The sequence below is a fragment of the Hyperoodon ampullatus genome, assembly GCF_949752795.1.
Source record: "Hyperoodon ampullatus genome assembly, chromosome: X".
In the NCBI taxonomy this organism is placed as follows: Eukaryota; Metazoa; Chordata; class Mammalia; order Artiodactyla; family Ziphiidae; genus Hyperoodon; species Hyperoodon ampullatus.
The window spans coordinates 8,833,638-8,858,702 of record NC_136913.1 but is presented as its reverse complement, the minus strand read 5'-3'; the positions used below and the strand labels follow the sequence as shown (position 1 = coordinate 8,858,702).

Sequence of the window (25,065 nt, the reverse complement as noted above, 5' to 3'; positions counted from 1 at the left end):
AGACATGGTCCCAAAGCACTTCCAAATTGAACGGCTTCTTAATCTGCAATTCTAGTCCTGCAAGAGTTAGAAGTCGAGGTTAGATCACATGGATCTGAACACTAGCTCTGCCACTTAACTAGGGGTTTAGATGCTTCTAGATCTTGGTTTTCTTCATCTGTAGAACCGGGGATTAAGTATTATAGCGCTCTCTCTCTCTCTCTCTCTCTGTGTGTGTGTGTGTGTGTGTGTATCTGTTGATTTGGATGGTGCATGCATATTTTCAGCCCAGTGCCTGCCATATAGGAAGTTCCAACAAGTGTTAGTTGTTCTTATATTGTCATATTAACAATTGATTGAAGGGTTAGGACCAAGCTGTTTGAGTAGATAATCTTGACGACAACACTAAATTCGAGTTACCAAATGGTGTGGACATGTTCGGTGCTTTTTCTCTTTAGTGTTGGCATAAATATTTTTTTCTGGATATTTCTTTAGGTATTATAATATTAAATTGTTCTCTAAGGTAGAGAGTTGAACTTATATCTTAGTCTTTTCACATCACAGTACCAGTTAGGACTCAATCTCTCAAATACCCTTTTATCTTGCAAATCATTATATTCACCATGTAGAGAATAACTATGACACCATTTCCGTCTTTGGAAAGTGATCAGTGTTCCTCAGTGCTGGGTTGGTGTTTAACAAAGTGAGTTTTTGCTAATCTTACTCATACAGGATTATCCTGCGACTTGAAATTTACCTCCACTGTTATCCGTCATTTGTAATTTAAGTTCTTGGCTATTATATTCGTTCAGGGAGATCCTAGAATAGGAATTGAGAGAAACACTCTTGGTTCAGCTGCAAAAAATTCCTAGCTTATAATCAAGAAGTAGTTTAGGCATGGGACACTATTGCTATTTAATGTAATTAGAATTCTTAAGTCCTGTAAAAGTTCTCCACCCGTTTCTCATATATTCCACATCACACAGATTAAAATCATGTCCTCCTTTTCATGTTTCAGTAGCTTGGAGGCAGAACCTTTGACTTCTTCTATGGGAGAGTGAGATGCTGTGCATTATTTACCCCAGATACCACTAAGAATGTAGAAATGATATCAGAGGGGTCACAATCAGTTTGAGAGACATGGGCAGGATGAAACAAAAATCAGTGATGTTGCCTGACTTGGGAGCCAATCAGATAGAAGTCTGAAATATTATATGGCAGTCAATCAGGAAGTTCAATGTGATTTGGGACTATATAAGCAATGGGATTATATAACAAACAAGGGTAAAATAGGATGCCCTAACCTGGAATATTGGACCTCAGGACTAGAAAGAAATAAGCAACTGGAGGTAGTCCAGAGGAGATCATCTACAATGATGGTTTTAAAGCAAAATATGAACTTTATAGTGTAACTTTATAGTGTATCAGACCCAAGGGGCATGATAGAAATCTACAGATAGCTTGAGGGTCTAGACACCAAGGGGAAAGAGGAATTTTGGCTGGAGATAAGAAAAATTTCAAGGGATAAAGTTAAGAAAAGGGAAATTTAGTTTTAGCAGAATATATTCTTTGGTAATAAGATGTATGTGTTTGTAGAACAGTGTCTTAAGGGAATAGAAAGAACAATGATGAATTTTCGAGGATCCTTGATAAGAGGATACCTTGATGTCAGACCAAGGTCTCTAGAACTGTCATTAGAATATTCTTGTGCCATGACCAGATGGAATAGATATATTTTTTATCCTGAATCTCTAGGATAATTACAACAGGGAATGAACAGTGAACACACTGTTCTGCCCTTTAATAAAAGGTATCCTTAGGCTTTGATTAACTTCGGCTCTGAGGAAAAAAACAAAACCAAAACCAAATATGGACACTACTTTTCAACATCAAATGCCCTAATAAAGGAGCAAAGTCTTAGACACCTGATTTTTAAAGTATATGCATTCAAAACCATTTATTTCTAGACTACCAGTTATATTGCCTCTGAAGCAGGCTGATGAATTGTAAGAAAGATTCTGGGGATCAACATAACAAAACCAGTCATTTTTGAAATTGGTAAATGAAACCCAGATCTTCCTTAATCAAGTCTGGCATAAAATGGCAGTCAGTCAGAAAGGCCAATGTGAGTTGGGTCTGTATAAGCAAAGGGATTATATAACAAACAACAGTAAAATAGGATGCCCTAAATAGGAATGAATGAATAAGCCATACACCAAAATGACTGCAAAATAAGCCTAATAGCAGTCGGATTGGAACTCACAATCGTTTTTAAAATATCATTTTAAAAAATCCAAATAATTTTCTTATAAAATCTTTCTTTCCAGAAGTGCCATTACATTTTCCCCGTGTGTTTTAAAAGCATATATACTTACAGCAGGTTTTTAAAAAGGAGCCAGAGCTTAACTTATGGATATTCAAAACAATTTATTCATTGTTCCCTATGCTGAGGCAAGCTCCAGGCTAATGGAGAGTCAGGAGCTGTTGGAAATAAGATGATGAATGAACTGGATGAGTTTGCTCTAAGCCTGAAGTGCCAACAGAACAGTCCCTCTGCTCACTGGCTTCCCAACATCCATGACCAAGCATGTATGACTTCCTGCCTGGAGGGTATTCTTATTAGCCCCATATCATTGTGGCAGGGTTGCATTTTCAACCCCATGGTCATCTTTTGGGCTTAGAGAAATAGCACATATATAAATTATAAATTACATTGGCTTAACCACCTGAGTTGTAAGTGGTCCTGTGACGTGTGACTTTGCTAACCATCTACTCCAAATGCCAAAATCCAGTGAAGCATAACCAGTTCCATGAACTGGTATCCAAATGGTAGAGACATTAAGTGTTTACTAGTGACAAGTTACATGATATTGTTAACTAAGGAAAGGGCAGGCAAGACCCGCCCTCTTTCACTTCTACTGTGACTCGTTTGAGGAGGGAAGAAAGCAAATGACAACAATCCCCCAAATGTAATTTGGTGTGTGTAGTCATGCAGGAAAGTAAGCAATTTTAAAGGCTGTGTCTCTCCACAGCACATCTAATCGTCAGCCACTAGAAAGAGTGCTTATGTTTCAGGGTGAGAAGAGATGGGCGGCATTGAGGGTGATGGGAAATTTGCATCTCATTTTTGTCTTGTGGCAGCAGATAGGTCATAAAGTTACAGGAGGGAACTCCCTGCGCGCAGTGGGTCCCGCTGCGTTTACAAAAACGGGTAGGTCAGAGATCCTGGGGTCCGAATGAAGCCCTTTATGGAGGTATCGAATTCTTCTGTTAATTAGATTTCATGACGTGACCCCTCCTAGACAGTCAAATACCTAGGACCGTCGAACACGTTTTGTAAGATGAGAAAGACATTAAATTTCCCCCTGAAAACTTTATAGGGAATGAAACAAGCCTTCCAAAATCAAAGTTGGACAATTCTGATGTTATACACAGCACGGCGAATGTTTTGTGTCAAACACTTGTATTTATAAGTTCCCTGTAAGTTTTGTTTTTTCTTTAATAAAAGTAATGGTAAAAGAAAGTCACCTTTACATTTGTATAAAGTTCTCTTCACCCAGAAGTGGTAAAAGAGGACACACGAACACAGTTCAATAAAGTACGCAGGCATTTCCAACATTCTCTCTGCTCCGCTGCTGACATGGTTGTGAGATGCGTCGCAAAACTTACATGTTACGGCAAAAAGCCCTCCGAGAAGCGGGCGAGGCTTCGCGCTTTATAGATTCTAGGGGTGGGACAGTAGCGGGGGAAGGTGCTCCCAGACTTGTTTTCAAGCAGGGAACATTGACATCGCCAGCGTTTTCCAGCTTCCCAGGAATGTGGCCGCTGCGCGCTGCGCCCAAAGGCGTCCCACAGCAGAACCCGGAGACCGATCGCTTTGTGAGCGCCAATCTCCGCAGCCTTTGGGCTGACGCTGCGCCGGGCGCCTGCCCCCTGCTCGGCCTCACTCACCCCTCCTCCTCGAGTACAGTTACTGCACGACCCTTACATGGCGAGGACCCCTCCCCCTCCCCTCCTTTTCTTAGTAGGTCCCCATCTCCAGCCCATTCATCGGCAGCCACTACATTTGAACTGAATCTCTATCCTTCCTTTTTAAAAACAAAAACAGCAGGGCGGAGAAAAGGAAGGCAGGAGATTTATCTCCAACTTCAGAGCAGCCGTCTTGGGCTATCCATCTGACACCAGTGGGTGGGGTGCAATCTGACACTTCCCTTCCTTTCCAGAAACGTGAGTGGAGCTGGCGCCCCCTTCGATTTGGGGGAGGGGAGACGGGGGAGAAGGTCCGCACTTCCGTCCTCGGGGCTTTCTCCCCAGGAGACCCGGTACCGGTGGTGAGCGGTGCTCTCGCTGCGCCGCTCCCAGGTTTGGTGCCTGGAGAACTCCACGTTCTGCTTTCTCCTGCTCCTGGCTCCGCCCCAGCTCCAGACCTGGCTTCCCTCCCGCCCTACCCGTCCGGGCCGCCCCCTTCCCGCTGCGTCTAGCGCGAGCGTGCGGGGACATCTCCGCGCCTGCCCTGGGCCCAAGGCTGGGCTGAGAATATCAAGAGCCCCTCTCCGGCGGGTCGTGGGCAGCCGACCCTGTGGTTGTCCCCTTAGCTCCCTGAGCGTAGCTGGGAATTCTCTCCCACCCTAGCCGCTCAGCCCTTGGAAGGCCCTGGGCGCTGCGCGCTCCGTGTCCCCGCTTTGTAGCGAGACTGGCACCTCGGGGGAACCTGGAGCTTGGAGACATTCTTGCGTCTAGCCAGTCAGAGGAGTGGGCGCAGCAGCCAAGTGGCGGCCAGACGCGTAGCTTCAGAGGCCCGGATACGGCTACGGTGCACGGGGGCGCAGCCCGGGTGCCCAGCTCCAGCGCGGGAGGAAGTCCCTCTCACTGCGCCGAGAGCGCGAGGGACGCGCCCTGGGCGCACGCCCAGGAGGCCTCCTCCCCAGCCCTCGGGACCGTCCTTAGGGCGCGAGGAGGAGCTTGCTGGAGACTTCGAGGCTGTCCAGAGCCTGGGAGCGGGAGCGCGGCATCTCCTGCCTCAGCTGGGAAGGGGGAGTGGCGCTGGCCGCCGGAGCTGGGCATCCAGCGAGCGCCTGACCTTCCTCCTCCTCTTCCTTACCCTTTTCGTGACTTAGGCTCTGGGAGAAGGTTCTGGCGACCGAAGGAGCCCTCCCTCCTCACCCGTTTTCCTAGAAGGCTGGTGATGGATCTCCTGCTTCTGCCCCTGGCGGGGCACTTGGAGCGCGCTGCTGGCGCGTGAGCCGGGAACTGCCCTCCACCGGCCTCGGCGAGCCTTGGCCCGACCCCGCCTGGCAGCCTCGCCTGAGCCCCCTTGCTTTCTGCGCCCCAAAGCGCTAGCAGTTCCGAGAGCTGGAAGAGGGTGGCCCTCAGGCACAGCCCCGCCGAGATGTCCGCGCAGAGCCTACTCCACAGTGTCTTCTCCTGCTCTTCGCCGGCCTCGGGCAGCGCGGCCTCGGCCAAGGGCTTCTCCAAGAGGAAGCTTCGCCAGACCCGCAGCCTGGACCCGGCTCTGATCGGCGGCTGCGGGGGCGAGGCGGGCTCAGAGGGCGGTTCGCGGGGGGCCACCGGGGGCCGCGTCTGCTCCCCGCTGTCCCTGGCCGAGGGTCTCGGCTCTCGCTTGGTGTCCTCTCCGCGGGGCCCGCCTCCCCGGGCCAACCGACTCCCGTCCCCTAGACCCCTCTGCTCGTCCTTCTCCACACCCAGCACCCCGCTGGAGAAGTCACCTTCTGGCAGCTTCCACTTTGACTATGAGGTCCCCCTTGGTCGCAGCGGCCTCAAGAAGAGCATGGTATGGGACCTGCCTTCAGTCCTAGCCGGGCCGGGCAGCGGCCGCAGCACCATCCTCTGCTCCTCCGGGGGAGGCCCCAACGGCATCTTCGCTTCTCCCAGGAGGTGGCTCCAGCAAAGAAAGTTCCAGTCCCCACCCGAAAGCCACGGCCAACCCTATGTCGTGTGGAAGTCCGAGGTAGGGTCCGGTGCCTCGTGTCCTCATGGCCCAAGGCTGGACACCTGGGCAGTTCTTTAATTCCTTCTCATTTACAGAGCCAGGGACCCACTGAGGGGTTTTCCTGGTGTGGCTGTTCCTCTTTGGCTGGTTAAATGGTGTCTGCAAATGGGACGTCCCCAGTGGCCACCCACACGTGTCTTGTTAGGACTTCTTGGCTCCACTTTGGAGCAGTGGTAGGAGCTAGAGGAAGAGGTGCTTTCCTTTTTGTGCTGCAGGTGATTTCCAAGGGTCATCTTATCCCTTCACCCAAAGTTGATATTTTTTTGGAACTCAAATGATCTATTTCCAAGCTGTTTGTCAGGATTGAAGGAAATATATTTTGAAATGTTTCTGCCATCTGCTTGTTTTACAGAGAATTCAGGAACATTGTTCTTGAGGGTGTTGTTGATATGTGTGTGTGTAGGTCTGTGTGTTTGGGGGAGTAACTACTAGAATTCTCTAGTTTTGATAGTTTCTTCTCCCTAAAGGTCTGATTTAGGAGATCTATGGTACTGAGTACTAGTTTAATCCTGGAGAAAAAAAAATCTCTGCTTAAGGCTATGAAAGATCATGGAAATATGCCCAGATTCCACTAAGGGCTACTAGTAGTGAAATGTACATGAATCAGGAATCATTAGTAAATAGGGAACTCCGAGGGAGGTATTTGGTACCTTTCAAAACGTTTGCTCTCTGGTTTAGAAGCGTGGAGAACAGAGCTAATGGGAACCTGTGGTTGATGGGTACTTGGAACGCTGCATGCTTTGAGAGAATAAATACTAGTTGTTTTTAAAATGAACAACTCCTAATCTCTTTCAGTCCACAAACTCTATAGATTTGCCTTGGATCTGTTTCCATAAGGAGAGATTCCATCCATTGTAATTAAATGTTTTAAAGTACAGTTAGAATTACAGAAATGAAATGAAATACCATGTAATTGCTGGAGATTTAGACGAAATAAAGGAAACACAACCAAGAAAAACAGCTAGAAAATAGTATCCAACATCATACCTTGCTCTGTTAACATGAGATGACTGTGAAATTTTGGCTTTTATTAGACTGCCTTAGAAAAATCAGCAGTATTTATCAGAAATACTCGCATCACATATTAGTAAAATATTAGTTACTGTGTCAAAGTAACTGCTGCTGTTGGGTGGGGAGCATGGATTACAACAACTAACAAACACTGCTGACTGTTCTGCCCATTTTCTTGAGGAAGATAGGCAGTAGAGAGAAAAGTCAAGTAGGAAGCAAGAGATTCTCTCCAAACCAGGGAACTTAGCATTAGAAAGAGGGTCAAGAATAAATGTTGAATTTCTGTTGGTCTTTAGAAGGGCCTGGATTCCTACTCTATATCAGAAGCACACGTTATCCGATCAATCTGTAGGAGTTGAGAGAAATGCAAAAGCAAGCCAAGTTTTTGGACTGGATAGCCACTGACATTCATGTTTAAACCAATTACATCGCTAAGAACATCTCTGCTTTTCTTAGCAACTGTACATACTTGGAATATAGTATATAGATGCTGTTTGTTGCTCTTATGACCGAAAGGCAGTCTACTGTAGATGATCACAACTGGTTAGAAATTTTCTTCTTATCCATTAAAATTTCATAATTAATGGACAAGTACCTGAACTTCATCAATACTGGGTGGCTTCAAACTGTTCTGTGCAGTATAGGGGCAGTCTGCAAGCTCACCTACTGTGACTTTCACCTCTTTTGCAGTGGTTAAAACTAAGTACATAGCCATCTAGCAAAAGAACAAAATTTTCTCATAAAATGTTCGTGTGTGTGTGTGTGTGTAATCCCTTTATTCTTTTTTGTTTTGTTTTGTTTTGTTTTGTTTTTTGCGGTACGCGGGCTTCTCACTGCTGTGGCCTCTCCCGTTGCGGAGCACAGGCTCCGGACGCGCAGGCTCAGCGGCCATGGCTCACGGGCCCAGCCGCTCCACGGCATGTGGGATCTTCCCAGACCGGGGCATGAACCCGTGTCCCCTGCATCGGCAGGCGGACTCGCAACCACTGCGCCACCAGGGAAGCCCAATCCCTTTATTCTTGAGGCAGACATGGAATGACTGGATGGAACCCTGGCATGAAGGTCCAAGGCTGGTTTTGTGTAATAGAGTCCCGGATATCCTAACATAACCCCGGGGTCTGGAATGTAATGGCCTGGATTACCTTTCAAAGGTTTCATGCCCTGGAACCCTCTCAAAACCCAAGGAAATTCATCCTATTGAGCAGTGCTTGTCCTTCTCGTTTGAAAGCAAGCTAGGTCCTTTGTCCTAAAAGAGAATCTTTACTAATGATGCCAAGAGTCCAGCAAATGAACACCTTGCAAGGTTACTTATGGGCCCTGGAGGGGAGATTTGGATCGTACAGACTTGGTTCTTATGCTTTTCCTGGTTGCTCTGGTTCGGGGTTTCTCTGCCTCTGCGCTGTTGATAGTTGTGGCTGAACGATTCTTTGCTTTGGGCGCTGTCCTGTGCATTGTAGGAAGTTCAGCAGCGTCCTGGGCCTCTGCCCACTAGGTGCGAATAGCAGCCTCTCCACCAGTGTGACAATGAAAAGTGTCTGCAGGCACTACTGGATGTCTTCTGAGGGTCAAAACTGCCCCAGCTGAGAACTACTACACCAGTGAGTTGAATGTAGCCCCCCCATTATGGCCGTCTTGACAGCCCACAGAGTGCTTTCAGCTGGCAGAAAGTTTCCTTGGGGACGTCTTCCCATTCCAAAAGCATGTGGATCCCTCTTGAGTGTTGCCTGCAGATTCCACGGATCTCCTATGGTTTATTCAACTTTTCAGTTTCTCTTCCATTGAATCCATAGGCAAACCTGAGAATTCACCTTCGTTCAGGTGTAGCCAGTAATGGATCACATCCACTTCTACTTAGTTCTTTCAGCAGATTCTCTGGTTTTAAACTAAATTGTTCGTACAAGGGCACCTGCTCCCAAGACTCGCATAAATGCCTGTAGGTCTATGCCTTGTGCTCACTCAAAGCTCACAAATGGCATTTTTATGGCCTAAAACCGGGAGGTGTTAGACAAAGCTACAACTACAGCTACAGCTGCAACTATCAGCTACAACTCAGTATTTCCTTACTACGTGTTTTAGGATTGCTTTAACAAAATCTGATTCATGGACATGCTGGGTAGAATATCTATTGAGTAGAAAAAGGGAGAAGACAAAGGGATAAATGGTAGATGGTAACACAATTGGTATATACTTTTCAACTTTGTTCTTAGCAGCCAGGCTCTGTCCTTGACTCGGATCACAAACAAGGGAGTAAGGTCTCATTCTAACTCTGGGGTTCTCCTAATTCTTTTGGATCAGAGCTGAGATTATGCTCATAGCTGACATAGAGTTTGCCAGCCTCGAAAACCCATAACTAAAATTATTTCTCTCTTCATGACTTCTTTTCTTCATTTACACCCCAAGAACTTCTTAAGCACAAGCATTTCTCTATGTACCAGGAATGCAGAGAGGCTAAAATATGGTGTCACCCCTTAAAGAGTCTAAGGAGGAGGATGGATGAGTCAACCAATAGCTGCAGTCCAGAGGGTCAGTGCAATGAGGGACTGGGGGATGTGATTCTCCGTGCTTTGAGGAGTCTTGAAAGGCTTCACTGTGCAGAGAACACTTGAACTTGATCCTCAAGGGTGACTGCCACTTATAAGAAGAAGAAGGGAAGTGATTCCTTGATGAAATAGAAAGGAGTGGACCTGCAAAGGCACAGAGGTGTTGGTGACGCTAGAGTTTCCAACAAAGAGGACTTAGAGGGGCTTAAGTGCAATCATTTGTTTGGAGGAGGAGGTTAAGATATCTGCAGTTTAACGTATGTAGCAACCACATGGCTTTTTATATAACAACCTAATGAAACCAGAAATTAGACACCTGTTTGTGGAATAATAAGTAACTATAAGCTCAGGTAAAAATGGCAGGAGGACCAAAGCACCTCTTGGCATCAAATCTGCAGGGAAGTGAAAGGATATATTGATAGAATGTTTTTGAAGTTAGAAGTTTGGTGTGCCATGGAGCATCGGCTGCATCTCACTGTGTGTTGGGTAATAGTATTCAACAGGCTGGGTAGCATTCATTATGAAGAGCCCCACTGTGCATGTCTCAGGAGTTTGGACCCCATTTTGTAGAGCAGTGGTTCTCAACCTGGAGACAGTTTTGTTCCCAGGGGACATTTAGCAATGTCCAAAGACAGTTTTGGTTGTCACAACTGGGAGAGGTGATGTATACCTTCATTTTGCAGCTGTAACAAATTACCCCAAACATATGGGTTTGAGCAACACAAATTTATTATCTTATACTTGTGGAGGTCAGAAGTCTGAAATAGGTCTCCTTGGGCTAAAGTCAAGGTGTTGGCGGAGCTGTGTTCCTTCTGAAGGCGCTAGCGTCTGTTTCCTTTGCTTTTCCAGTGTCCCCCTTCCTCCATCTTCAACGCCAGCCATGTTGCATCTCTTTGACTCTTCTTCCAGTCATTTCTCCCTCAGGCTCTCTTAAGGGTGCTTGTGATTACATAGAACTCACCTGGATAATCCAAGATAATCTCATTTTTTTAAAACATCTTTATTGGAGTATAATTGCTCGACAACAGCGTGTTCGTTTCTGCTGTATAACAAAGTGAATTAGTTATACATATACATATGTCCCCATATCTCCTCCCTCTTGCGTCTCCCTCCCTCCCACCCTCCCTATCCCACCCCTCTAGGTGGTCACAAAGCACCGAGCTGATCTCCCTGTGCAATCTCATTCTTTTAAGGTCAGTTGATTAGCAACCTTTAATTCTACCTGCAGCCTTAATTCCCCCTTGCCGTGTAAGCTAACATATTCACAGGTTCCAGAGATTAGGACGTGGATATCTTTGGTGGGACATTATTCTGCCTACTAACAGGGGAGGTGCTAGTGGCATCTAGTGGGGGAGAATCCAGGGATGCTGCTAAACACTCTACTAGGCACAGGACAGCGCCCACAACAAAGAATTATCTGGCCCTCAATGTCAATAGTGCCCAGGCTGAGAAACCCTGCGGTGGAGAATGGGGTAAATTGGTGATTTTTAAGCCTGAGTGTGTAACAAGATTGGATATGTGTTTTAGAGACATCACTCTAGCGTCTGTGGGGGCCATGCATCAGTAACGTGAAACAAGCAGGAGGACAGATACTCAGAGGAGGTAGGCATGGGGAAACCATGCCAAGCATCCTGCAAACAAATGGGAGTTGCCATAGAAACATAATACTTCTGTATTTCTTACTTTTCCACTTTAGCAAATTGTTTTCTTGCACTGTTGAACTACTTCGAATAGGTTGGTGTCTATAGACCACTGGTTTTCAACCAAGGGGTGAGTTTGCAGCCTGGACACATTTGGCAATACCTGTTGGCGTTTACGATTGCCAGAGTTGAGGCAGGGGGTGTGTGCTACCAGCATCTGATGGATAGAGGCCAGGGATACTGCTAATCGTTCTGCAGTGCACGGGACAGGCCGCCACAACAAATAATTATCCTGCTCAGAGTTTCAACAGCACCGAGGTTGAGAAACGCTATATAATTTCTTACTTTATACAAGAAACTGAATTCTAGGTTTTGCTTTCTGGTACCATTTGCTCTCATGTTTCTGGCTTTACTCTGTCGTTTTTTCTTTTTTCCTGGTATATGTCAACCAAGACTTTGAATTGGAAAAAATACCTTCTTGAAAGGTATTGAGGATAGGAAAAAAATATGGGGTGTCTCAATATATGTGTAAGAAAGAAGTGAATTGTAAATATGTAATGACAGAAACTGGAATTAAAATTTAAAACATGGACAGAGAGGAATATTGTGATTAAAAATAGAGGCTCACCCATGTCACCAAAGAGGAAGTAATTAGAGTAAGATGGCTTCAAACAGGAAATTGACAAAGGACATTTTACAAGGAATTATGTCTGTAATCAGTATAATGGCCTAAGAATTTATAACTTAGGAAAATAGTTATTCGGTTTTCATATGCTTTCTCTTGGAGTATTTCTCTGCTACACTTCATTTCATTTCTAAGGTAATTTTTATTTTTACTAAAAAACTTTTTTTAAGCATCTTTATTGGAGTATAATTGCTTTACAATGGTGTGTTAGTTTCTGCTTTATAACAAAGTGAATCAGCTATACATATACATATATCCCCATATCTCTTCCCTCTTGCATCTCCCTCCCTCCCACCCTCCCTATCCCACCCCTCTAGGTGGTCACAAAGCACTGAGCTGATCTCCCTGTGCTGTGTGGCTGCTTCCCACTAGCTATCTATTTTACATTTGGTAGTGTATATATGTCCATGCCTCTCCTTCACTTTGTCCCAGCTTACCCTTCCCCCACCCCATATCCTCAAGTCCGTTCTCTAGTAGGTCTGCATCTTTATTCCCGTCCTGCCCCTGGGTTCTTCAGAACCTTTTTTTTTTTTAGATTCCATATATATGTGTTAGCATACAGTACTTGTTTTTCTCTTTCTGACTTACTTCACTCTGTATGTCAGACTCTAGGTCTATCCACCTCATTACAAATAGCTCAATTTCATTTCTTTTTATGGCTGAGTACTATTCCATTGTATATATGTGCCACATCTTCTTTATCCATTCATCTGTCGATGGACACTTAGGTTGCTTCCATGTCCTGGCAATTGTAAATAGAGCTGCAATGAACATTGTGGTGCATGAGTCTTTTTGAATTATGGTTTTCTCAGGGTATATGCTCAGTAGTGGGATTGCTGGGTCGTATGGGAGTTCTGTTTTTAGTTTTTTAGCAACCTCCATACTGTTCTCCATAGTGGCTGTATCAATTTACATTCCCACCAGCAGTGCAAGAGGGTTCCCTTTTCTCCACACCCTCTCCAGCATTTATTGTTTCTAGATCTTTTGATGATGGCCATTCTGACTGGTGTGAGGTGATATATCATTGTAGTTTTGATTTGCATTTCTCTAATGATTAATGATGTTGAGCATTGTTTCATGTGTTTGTTGGCAATCCGTATATCTTCTTTGGAGCAATGTCTGTTTAGGTCTTCTGCCCATTTTTGGATTGGGTTGTTTGTTTTTTTGATATTGAGCTGCATGGGCTGCTTGTAAATTTTGGAGATTAATCTCTAAGGTAATTTTTCACTTAAATAGAGAATACTATGAAGACAACTTCTTGTCAGACTGAATTGAGCTTCCACCAGGATTTTGGGATTTGAGGGTTGGCATGAGCAAATTTTAGACTCTTAAAGGACCTCAGGTAGCATCTAGTTGCAACCTCCTTACTTTACAGTTAAAGACAGGGACTGAAAGGGTTAAGTCCAAACTCAGACAACAAGATGAGGGCAGAACCAACCCTGAAATCCTCCTTGACTCTCAATATTAACTGCAAAACTTCTGGAAAAAGTAAGCGACCATGAACATCTAGAACCTTGGCAATCTTTTTTCTATCCCCATTACTTACTGAAACAATTTTCTCAAAGATGCCCAAATCCCAGGACTTTCTTAGACTTCCTCTGGCTGGACTTCAGGGCGGAACTGACAGCACTGTTCCGCACCGTCCCCACGCCCTTTCCCCAGCACTCACAGAACAGTGTCAGCTCCCTCCCCGTTGCCTGCTTCTCAGTCTGTAATAGCTCTTCCCGCTCTTCCGTTTCTGTGCTTGTCGTCCATGCATCCCTACAGTTCTGTGCTTTTCCTTCAGATAATTCTCCCGTGATGATCTCGTTCCCTTTTGCGACTTCAGCTGTCATCCCTCTTGGGGACACTCGTAACTCCGTGTGCTTGAGCTCCTAACATCTATTTCTGATTTCTTGCAAGACATCTGCTCACGATGCGCACTGGGCTCCTCCTCGTCTACATGACTGAGGCAGAACGAATCAGTCCCCCTTTCCTCTGAGCACATCCCGTTTTCCGTATTCCTTATTTCTGGTTGGTGTCACCATTCTTAGGCCGGCTTCGTTTTACCAGGCCAGAATGTCTTCACTTTTCCCCCTCTTTTTTTTTTTCTCCTGTCGTCTCCAATAAGTTATCAAATCCTGTTGTGTTTACTTCTCATTCGCTCCGTTCTAGAAAGGATTTGAAGAGGAATGTGTCCAAGTTCTTACATCTCTCTCCAGCTGTTCCTTCTCGTTGCCACTGCCTAGTTTGGGTCCTCATTTGCTGTGGCCTTCTGCTTGGTCACCCTGCCTTCAGTTTCCCCTCTTCCCATCTGGCTTATGGGCTTTCTACTCCAAAGACACAATTGTGATCACGTTAACTCCCTGAGTAAAAACCTTTGCTGGCACTCGGTGTGTACAGAATGAAATCCAAACTGCTTAGCCAGTCATTTCAAAGCCTTTCACGCTATAATCTTAGCTGACCTCCTCCCCTTTCCGTAGGAATTCTCGTCCAACAGAACCAAACTGGCCACTCAGCCAGGTTGTCATCAAATATTTATCAAGTGCTGGCTATGCAGTAGACACTGGGGAATGTATGCAGAGTAAACAGGCACGGCCCCACAAGGTGCTTACCCGTTTGTGAAAGCAACACTTGCCAGTAAATAAATTCCTGCACTTCCTCAGAATGCTGTGGCACTATGACAGGAGGACTGTGGTACAGAATAATGCCCCCCCCCCCCAGGGATGTCCATGTCCTGATTCCCAGAACCCATGGATATGTTACCTTATATGGCAAAAGAGACTTTGCAGATATGATTAAGTTAAGGATCTTGAGATGGGGAGATGATCCTGGATTATCTGGGTGAGTCTAATGTAATCACAAGGATCCTTATAAGAAAGAGGCAGGAAGTTCAGAGTTAGAGAAGAAGATATGAGGACAGAATCAGCCAGAGAGAGAGACAGACAGACAGATGTAGAAAGAGAGAGAGAGAGAGAGAGAGAGAGAGACAGAGAGACAGAGAGACAGAGAGACACAGAGCCACACGCACAGAGATTGATTTTGAAGATGCTACACTGTTGGCTTTGAAAATGGAGGAAGGAGCCGTGACCCAAGGATTAGGGCAGCCTCTAGAAGCTAGCAAAGGCAAGGCAACAGATTCCCCCCTAGAATCTACAGAAGGACAGCAGCTCTGTCGACATCTTGATCCTAGCCCAGTGAGACTTCTGATCTCCAGGACTGTAACAGAATAAGTGAGTGTTGTTTTAGGCCATGATGTTTGTGATAGTTTGTCACAGCTGCCATAGGAAGCTGATACAAGGACTAAGGAGGTCTGGGATGTCTCAACTGAAGCCAGTGGGTAAGGAGGCCTTTGCCAAACAAAAAGAAGGGAGGTGGTAGGAAGAATGGCCTGTAGTTAAGAGGGGCGTAGTATGCTTCAAGAACTTAGAGAAATCCAACTGGAAACACCTATAGGAGCAGGATGATGGCAAAGAATAAGTGTGACTGGGCCTTGGGCTTCATGATACAGCTCAGGATTTTTTGATGTAACGTAAAGGTTCTCGGCAGGGATTTTTTTCTCTTCTCATTCTGCTTTTGATCACCTGGTCCCATATCTATCTGAGAAAACTCCACCATACTTTATGGCTCAACCAGATATCACATTCAAAGAAATGTTTTGACTATCATACATGTCATGACATATTCATGATTTACGCAAATGTGAGCTCAGCTTTCCATAGCTAGATTCTGATTTTTCTAATCTGGTGTCCGCATAAGGGAAAGTGTTTTATATCAGACTCCATTCGATGACTGAGGGAATCTGTGTTCTGACAGTGGTTTTCCAAATCCTGGGGCTACACCTTTGGGGCATGATGTCTTTAAAAATTTTTTTCCTGAGTAGGTATTCTTTTATTTTGTCAAAAGAAGGTTACAATTTTCTGTAACTTTCTACATTCACAGAGCAGGTTAACACACGTAGATTAAATTAGTTCTGTTTTATTAAAATCTGCATTAGGGGACAAACAGGAATTTATGCAACAATGCCCTGATTGTTTCAGATGTTTTATTTTTAATTTTTGCAGACAGGAAGACAAAAGTCATTCTTACCTTTGCTCCCCTTTCTGTAAGGGGCATGATGTCTTGGTCTAAATTTTACTGCATCCTCTCTGGGCCATTGCTTATGATCAAGAGACTGAGACTATGATTGCAACTATGTTACAACATGGCAAAAAAATGGAATGTAATGTGTGAAAAAATAGAATTAGTTATTGTGTTACCTAGTAAATAATGATGTTGTCATTAGCTACCAGGGAAATACAAATCAAAACCACAATGAGATACCACTTCATATGGCTATACCATAGCATATATATGGCTATAATAAAAAAGACAGATAATAACAAGTGTTGCCAAGGATGTGGAGAAATTGAAACTCTTATACACTGCTGGTGAGAATGTAAAATGGTGCAGCAGTTTTGAAAAATAGTTTGGCAGTTTCTCAAAAAGTTAAACATTGACCATATTACCCAGCAATTCCACCTTTAGGTATCTACTCAAGAGAACTGAAAATACATGTGTACACGAAGACTTGTAAGTGAATGTTCATAGCATTATTCATAATGGCCAAAATGGTGGAAACAACCAAATGTCTATCAACAGATGAATGGGTAAACAAAATGTGGTATACCTATGCAATGCAAGATTATTCAGCAATAAGAAGGACTGGAGTACTAATCCATGCTACAACGTGGATAAACCTTGAAAACATTATGCTAAGTGAAAGAAGCTTGTTACAAAGGGCCATATATTGTATGATTCTATTCATATGACATGTCCAGATTAGGCAAATCTATAGAGACAGAGAATAGATTAGTGGTTGCCAGAGGATGGCAGTAGAGAGTGATGACAAGTGACTGCTAATGGATACCTGGTTTCTTTTTTTTTTTTTTTTGCTGTACGCGGGCCTCTCACTGCTGTGGCCTCTCCCGTTGCGGAGCACAGGCTCCGGACACACAGGCTCCGCGGCCATGGCTCGCGGGCCCAGCCGCTCCGCGGCACGTGGGACCCTCCGGGATCGGGGCACGAACCCGTGTCCCCTGCATCGGCAGGCGGACTCTCAACCACTGCGCCACCAGGGAAGCCCCTGGTTTCTTTTTGGGGGGATGAAAATGTTCTGGAACTAGGTAGCTGTGATGGTTGCATAGCCTGGAGAATATACTGAAAACCTCTGACGTGTACACTTTAAAAGGGTAAATTTTATGGTATGTGAATTTTTAAAAATTAATTAATTAATTTGTTTATTTTTGGCTGCATTGGGTCTTCGTTGCTGTGCACAGGGTTTCTCTAATTGTGGCGAGCGGGGGTTACTCTTCGCTGGAGTGTGTGGGCTTCTCATTGCGATGGCTTCTCTTGTTGCGGAGCATGGGCTCTCAGCACGTGGGCTTCAGAAGTTGTGGTTCGCGGGCTCTAGAGCACAGGCTCAGTAGTTGTGGCGCATGGGCTTAGTTGCTCCACGGCATGTGGGATCTTCCCGGACCAGGGCTTGAACCCGTGTTCCCTGCATTGGCAGGAAGATTCTTAACCACCGTGCCACCAGGGAAGCCTGGTATGTGAATTTTAATATCAATTAAAAAAGAACACTGTTTATGACTTTTAGAAAATATATCAATATTGTTGCTACATCATCTTTTCAGTAAAACATAAACATAAATGTAGATGAGCAGAGCTATGTTGTAGGCCCAGGCCTAATGTATATTAAATGCTGTCCTTGAAGATGCAACAAGGAGGTAGTAATGACTCTGGCAGATTCAATGGAGGAGAGAACAGCCAGCCTGGGATTTTCTGAGACTGGTTACTGTGGATATTCTGTGTCCTGATTATTATGCTTTGGAAGCAAGTGCAGAGAAGCTATTAAAGAGATTGTTTTTCAGAATAGGCAGAGACTTTAAAAAGTACTTACAATCTTGAAAAATTGCCTGGCCATATCACACCAGAGCTATTAAATAGCCAAAGATTTTCAGGAGCCATGAGAACTAAAAGCAACTTGAGAAACTACCCATCAAGTCATGTGCTGATAGACCCAAGAGGAGAAGGCTGAGCTTAGAATGTCTTTGAAGGAATTGGAAATGAATTGAGTTGGGTGACCCATGGATCAAGGAAAATAATGTGTTTTTGCTTCTGTATACCTGGACACTCATGGAAACAGGTGAATTAATACTACCTATAGGATCTGAAGTGTGAATAAGCATCAGTTCAATTCTCAGCTTGCATTGCCAATAACCTCATCTCTCAGGGGTTGAGAAACAGTTAGGCAAGCTGGTACTGAGACCCAAAAGTGGATGGGGAAGGGGAAAGATAAACCTTAGGTGACAGTAGGCATGTTGCGTTGGGGTTTATTATAACAAGGCCTCTACTCTAGTTAATAATTTGGTCCATGGAAATCCTGAACTGGGCCACCAGGTTTTCTGGCTTTTGAACAAAGTAGCATTCTGCTTATATTGGAACGTCCGATTGATTCCTTGCCCACTTATTTCAGTTGATAGGTGATGATAATAATGATAAGCGAAATAACAATTAGTATTTGTAGAATGCTCAGCAGTTTTTTGTTATTACAACAACTCTGCGGGGTGATAGTATCATCCTTCATTTTGCAGGTAAGGACACTGAGACTCTGATTAAGAAGCAGCCAGACTTAGTTGGAGAAGAAATGAAGTGAATGAGTTAGAGCTGGACTCTGATCCAGACTACCTGGATTCAAATCCAGGCTCTGCTCTGTGACCTTGAACAGATTACAAAGCATCTTTCTGCCTCAGTTTCCTCATCTGTCAAATGGGGATAATTAAAGTCCTTACCTTAAAGAGTTTTGTGAGGACCTCGTGACCTGATTACTTGGAAAGTGCCCAGCACATAGGACGTAATAAAAGATACTAAGCAGAGTAAAAGTTAAATAAAATGGAAGACGTGTCCAGGTCATACAGCTAGGAAGCAACAAAGGTAGGACTTGAATTAAAGTATTAGTCAAAAATATTTATTCTGCACCTACTCTGTGTGCCAGGAACCTTGGTCTTTCCACCGAGGCACTCAAAGAGGGCTTAGGTGATCAAGTGAATGAATAGACCTGGCTGATTTGGACAACAGCAGAAGGCAATTGAAAATTTATTTTGCAAGCTGTTAAGTAAGGTATACTTTTCATGGTAGGCATTGGAGCAACAGCAGGCTGTCACCCCAGGCATTTGGACTAGTGACTTGGAACACAGGAATTTACCAGACTTGCATTGTGGATTTGGTGTAACACAAGACATGCCAACAAGCCAGGGGGTAACCTTCATTCCCACACACTCGTCACAGTAACTTCATTGCATCAGACACTTTTTGTTTGGAGAATCCTTAGCCTGTTGGGAACTGGATAGCTCCCAGTCCAGCCCTGGTTCTCTAGCTGGCAAATGGCAGTGCGGTTTCTCACTTCAAGCCGGGTTTTCTTCTCACTTCCTTATACTACCACTGTCTTGTGAGATCAAGCTGACTGTTGTTCATGGCTAATCTCATCAACATCTTTTCAGGGTAACAAGGCAGCATCACTAAATTGAAACAATACCATCTACACTCAGATGCTTTTTTTTTTGCTCAAAATCTAACCATAACTCCCATTTCACTTCTAGTCTGACTTCAGCATTCTATGAACAAAACAGAATATTGGGATGGAAAAGTCCTTAAAGGTCTTCTCTCTAGTCCAGACATCCCTGTGATACTTAAATCCTACCTACGACATCCCCAGTTTATGCCCAGCACTGCCCCCCGCCCCGCAATGGAGACCTTCACATTTCTGCCTTTAGATAATAATGGACATGGAAATTCTTCCTGGAATTGTGTTCAAAACAAGCCTCCCTGGGACTTTTATCATGCTACAAATGAATTCTGCCTCTCCTGTCATACAGATATTTACCAATATTGCATTATTATTGTCAGTAAGGAAGTATGGGTTAGCTTAGCTTTCATTCTGAGCGTCCACACAAAGTTTGGTCATATTTTCTCTTTGGCAGAGAAAAATTATGAATATATTAAACCAGAATTGAGGAACAGTTTAAACGAAATTTCAACTATGGACCCGAAGTTATCTTGCAAACTACTTAGGGAAATCCAGGATTAGAACTTTCTGTCTCTAGGTTCTTGCCGCTGACCCAATGAGTCAGGTTTCTTCCTCTGATGATTTATAAGAGAGCTCAAAGACAGGTGCAGTTTTCATATCGTATCACAGAGGATGGCTCTGGGTCTTTCTGCAAGCCCCCAAAGAGGCACGTTGAATCTGGCTTCTCATGGTAATATATTGTCAAAAAACGGTGTTGTCAGAACGTGTTTGTCAAAATGCCAAGAAAATAACCGTGAAAGGCGATATGGAGATGGTAAGCAGGCTTGAAGGTCAAGGAGTGTGATATGAGTCTCAGACCAGCTTCAGAAGCTCTGAGTCATGAACTCAGCAAATATATTGCCGTTCTGCTGCAATGGCAATATTTTAATCTTTTAATTTATGATTAAATTGGAAATAAATTACTTTTTCCTGTATAACTGAAAGTGCACTGTTAAAGATCAGTAAAGTGTTATGCAAACGATCAGATATTTAGGTTCTTGTTTGGGGTTCTTTTAATTGAAATGGGTTATTCAGAGTTACAAGTTTTTTTAGAAAGTGAAATAGTTTATCTCTCTTTGCAGTATTATTCGGAGTTGTGGTTCTCCCTGGGGGAGAGAGATGGGAGCTAGATGCAGAAGAGTCAATGGGTCACAATTGTCTAATTTGCCTTTCCTCATCTAGAAATATCCCTTTTATAGGAAATGTCTAAAATTATGCTATGTATTTTACTGTCCCCGTAAGGTATCATTTCTAACTTATATAAAGATATGGAAGACATAGCTTATGTAAATGTTGATTTGAATCTAAAACCATTCTTAAAAAGTAAAATTATTTTTTTAAAAGTTCACTGAATAAGAAAGTTGACTGGTCAAGAAGAAAATTAACTTAGCATACCTACAAAGATTCCCTTTGAGTCATTAATTAAATGTTTCTATGCAATATTTTTACAGTACAGAAAGATTAATTTTTTTCTTTTATTTGGAATGACTTCTGCAGTTTTAGACCACAATCTATTAGTGTAATTTTTCTGACTGTATGTCTATTCATAAACTTTTAAATTCATGATAACATCTTGCTTTAGAAATAAAAATGATTGGTTGGATGTTATCATATATAATTGGAACGGTATGGATAAATTATTTTTATGAAAATAAAAGCTTTTAAAATTTCATGAAAAAATTGTAGGAAGGGCACAAGCTCTGTGTCTTAGTTTGAGGACACTTCCTCCTCCAAAGGAGGGGCCTGGGTGAGCGCAGTTTATTTGGGAGGTGATCCGGGAAGCAGGAATGAAGAAGAACGAAACGCCTTTATAAATTTGTGTCATAAAATTCACATCTGTGGACAAAGGAATGACCAAGTTTCCACCAGGACCACTGGGAAACACATAGAATGCCTCTGAGGATCTTCTACCCATGTTTCCATTATCTACTGCTATATAGCAAACAACCGCCAAACTTAGTGGCATGATTCTGTCAGTCAGGAATTAGATCAGCGCTCAGCTGGGCAGTTCTGCTCCACATGGCATCAACTGGATTCACTCATTTGGATGCTTTTAGCTGGTGTCTGGGAGGCCTGGAAAGTTCAGGATGTCTTCACTTATATGTCTGGTGCATTGGTGATCCTCCATGTGGCCCCTCTCTCTAAGAGGATGGCGTGGGTTTCCTCACTGCATGGTAATCTCATGGTATTTGGTCAGCATGAGTCACAGGGCCAGCCCAGATTCAAGGGCAAGGGAAATAGATTCCACCTGTTGATGGGAGAAGCAAAAGTTATTTGTGGCCTTCTTTGATCTGTCACAAGCTAAAATATGGGGAGCTGGAGAATGTCTCCATTGGTTTCCATCCTCCATTGGTTGAAATTCCTTCCAGGCTTTTTAACTACCTTGTAACCTCTTTCACATGACCAAGCGTTCACCAGAGATGGATCACTAGCCGCGCAAAGGTCGGTGTGAGCTTGAACAGAACTTTCCAGCACACTTCTAGCTGAATTCAAAAATTTTAGCACAGGCTCATGGGGGGCAGCATTTAGGATCAGTCACCCACAATCTTAGCTAACCGAAAGCATAACTGAAGGATGGTATAATCATAGATTTTGGAGGTGTATTAGCCCGGGGTCAAATCCCAGAGCCACTACTTATAAGGTGTGAATTTCAGTTTCTTCACCTTTAAAGGGAATATAATTGTATTCACTTTGTAGGAGGTTGTGAAATCAATTGGTGAATGCACTTAGGACCCATGGGCTATGAGGTGTCATGCAGAGGTGTCTATTTAGTACCCCATCTGCTTCATTCTAAAATGCTGTCATAGGCAGATGAACATAGATTTTATAATGCTTTCAGAGGAAAAAAGGCAACAATACTATGGTAAATATAAATAACTATTGTTTAAGACACAATTTTAGGCTTTTTAAACTCTAAGGAAAATATGCAGTACTCGAGGAAACTGATACAGTGAAGTTTTTCCTCTACACTTTAGGTTTTAAGATTTGTGTACAATAGTTTAAATTGTATCAAACAGTGCTGTTTGTTTCCTGTCAAATTTCACATGCATACACCCATGAGTAAATGGCAAAATAAGCCCTTTTTTATGCAGAGTTGGGGCACAGAAGTTGACTATACATTCAATCCTATAGTAGTTGTTCATTAGGTAAGAGTTATTACATTGATTTATCTGCCACCTTTAGGGAATTTCCACATATTCTTCAGTTGGCAATAACTGCAGCTCATAACCCCCACTGGCTATTGAAGTATCATTGTGCAAAACAACTTGTTCTTAGAACTTTTCAGTCTATTCCATGGAGATCCTTCCAAATGACTGGATGTTAATAAAACAGAGCAACACAAACAAGTATCTTGGGTTAGAACTGGCTTTCTAAAGCTTAGAGGCATGGGGTGGCAAATGAAGAAATTTAATTTTTGATATCACTAGTTGATAATGATAATTGATATCAGCTGCTGGAGTAGTGTCGCTCATTCTCACCAGTTACTTCACTCATTCATTCATCAAACAATTCAGCATATCTTAAGTGTCAAACTCTGGGTTTAGCAAGCTGATAATTATAACAATTAATATTTTTGAATGCTTGCCTTGAGCTGGCTATCCTACTACATGCTTTAAAAAGCAATGGATCACTAAATCCTCAAAATAATCCAGGGAAGTCCAAAGCCAATAAATGGCAAAGGTAGGATTTAAATCCAGCTCTGAGAAAACCATAATTCAAAAAGATGCATGTACCACAGTGTTCACTGCAGCACTGTTTACAGTAGCCAGGACATGGAAACAACCTAAGCATCCATCAACAGATGAATGGGTAAAGAAGATGTGGCACATATATACAATGGAATATTACTCAGCCATACAAAGGAATGAAATCGAGTTATTTGTAATGAGGTGGATGGACCTAGAGTCTGTCATACAGAGTGAAGTAAGTCAGAAAGAGAAAGACAAATACCATATGCTAACGCACATATATGGAATCTAAAAAAATGGCACTGATAAACCTAGTGGCAGGGCAGGAATAAAGACACAGACGTAGAGAACGGACTTGAGGACACAGGGAGGGAAGGGGAAGCTGGGACGAAGTGAGAGAGTAGCACTGACATATATACACTACCAAATGTAAAATAGATGGCTAGTGGGAAGCAGCCGCATAGCACAGGGAGATCAGCCCGGTGCTTTGTGACCACCTAGAGGGGTGGGATAGGGAGGGTGGGACAGAGGCTCAAGAGGGAGGGGATATGGGGATATATGTATACTTATAGTTGATTCACTTTGTTGTACAGCAGAAACTAACACAATATTGTAAAGCAATTATACTCCAATAAAGATGTAAAATAAATAAATAAATAAATCCAGCTCTGAGAATTCCACCCAGAAAAGAAAATAACATGTGGTCCTTGTTCTGAAGGTCCTCAATCTAGGGGGACACGTAATAACCATAATAATGGCTAACAATTATTGACCACTTACTTGAGTCAAACTCTCTTAGAATTACTTTATTTGCATGACTTCATTTAGTTCTCATATCAACTCCATGAGTTGTTATTATTAGGTTGGCCAAAAAGTTCCTTCAGTTTTTAAGTAAAAATAAAAGACATTTTTCATTTTCACCAAGAACTTTATTCAACAACGTATTCACCATTTTGTTCCACTACCTCTGCCACTTTCCAGACAACTTCATAATTCCATCTTCCCAAAGCTTTTTATCTTTTTGAGCAAAGAACTGTTCCAGGTGCCTTTTACGGCCTTCCAGGTAATTGAAATTTTTTCCATTAAGAGAATTTTGTAAAGACGAAATAAATGGAAATCCGAAGGTGCAATGTCTGGTGAATACGGCAGATGAATCAGACCTTCCCAGCCGAGCTGTAACAGTTTTTTGCCTGGTCATCAAAGAAACACGCGGCCTTGCGTTATCCTGATGGAAGATTATGCATTTTCTGTTGACTAATTCTGGACACTTTTCATCAAGTGCTGCTTTCAGTTGGTTTAATTGGGAACAGTACTTGTTGGAATTAATCGTTTGGTTTTCCGGAAGGAGCTCATTGTAGAGGACTCGCTTCCAATCCCACCATATACACAACATCACCTTCTTTGGATGAAGACCGGCCTTTGGTTTGATTGGTGGTGGTTCCTTTCACTTACCCCACGATCTCTTACATTCCACATTGTTGTACAGTATCCACTTTTCATCTCTCGTCACAATTTGTTTTAAAAACAGAACGTTTTTGTTACGTTTCACTAGAGAATCTCATGTGGAATTACGGTCAAGGCTTTTTTCGCTTAACTTACGTGGAACCCAAACATCAAGCGATTAACATAACCAAGCATTTATTGTTTGGTTCTGAATGGCCATCATCAAAAAATCTACAAACAATAAATGCTGGAGAGGGTGTGGAGAAAAGGGAACCCTCATACACTGCTGGTGGGAATGTAAATTGATACAGCCACTATGGAGAACAGTATGGAGGTTCCTTAAAAAACTAAAAATAGAACTACCATACGACCCAACAATCCCACTACTGGGCATATACCCTGAGAAAACCATAATTCAAAAAGAGTCATGTACCACAATGTTCACTGCTGCTCTATTTACAATAGCCAGGGCATGGAAGCAAC

At 43.3% G+C, this 25,065-nt stretch overlaps 1 protein-coding gene across 1 annotated transcript in view; it reads left to right on the top strand.

Annotated features, from left to right (window-relative positions):
- Positions 1 to 5,368: 5,368 nt before the first annotated feature.
- ARHGAP6 (Rho GTPase activating protein 6) overlaps positions 5,369 to 25,065 on the top strand; it is a gene marked incomplete at both ends in the record, with an annotated part of 490,865 nt that continues 471,168 nt past the window's right edge. Inside the window, one exon of the mRNA XM_079727900.1 lies at positions 5,369 to 5,947. Coding sequence (XP_079584026.1) covers positions 5,369 to 5,947 — 579 coding nt within the window. The remainder of the gene's footprint in view (positions 5,948 to 25,065) is intronic.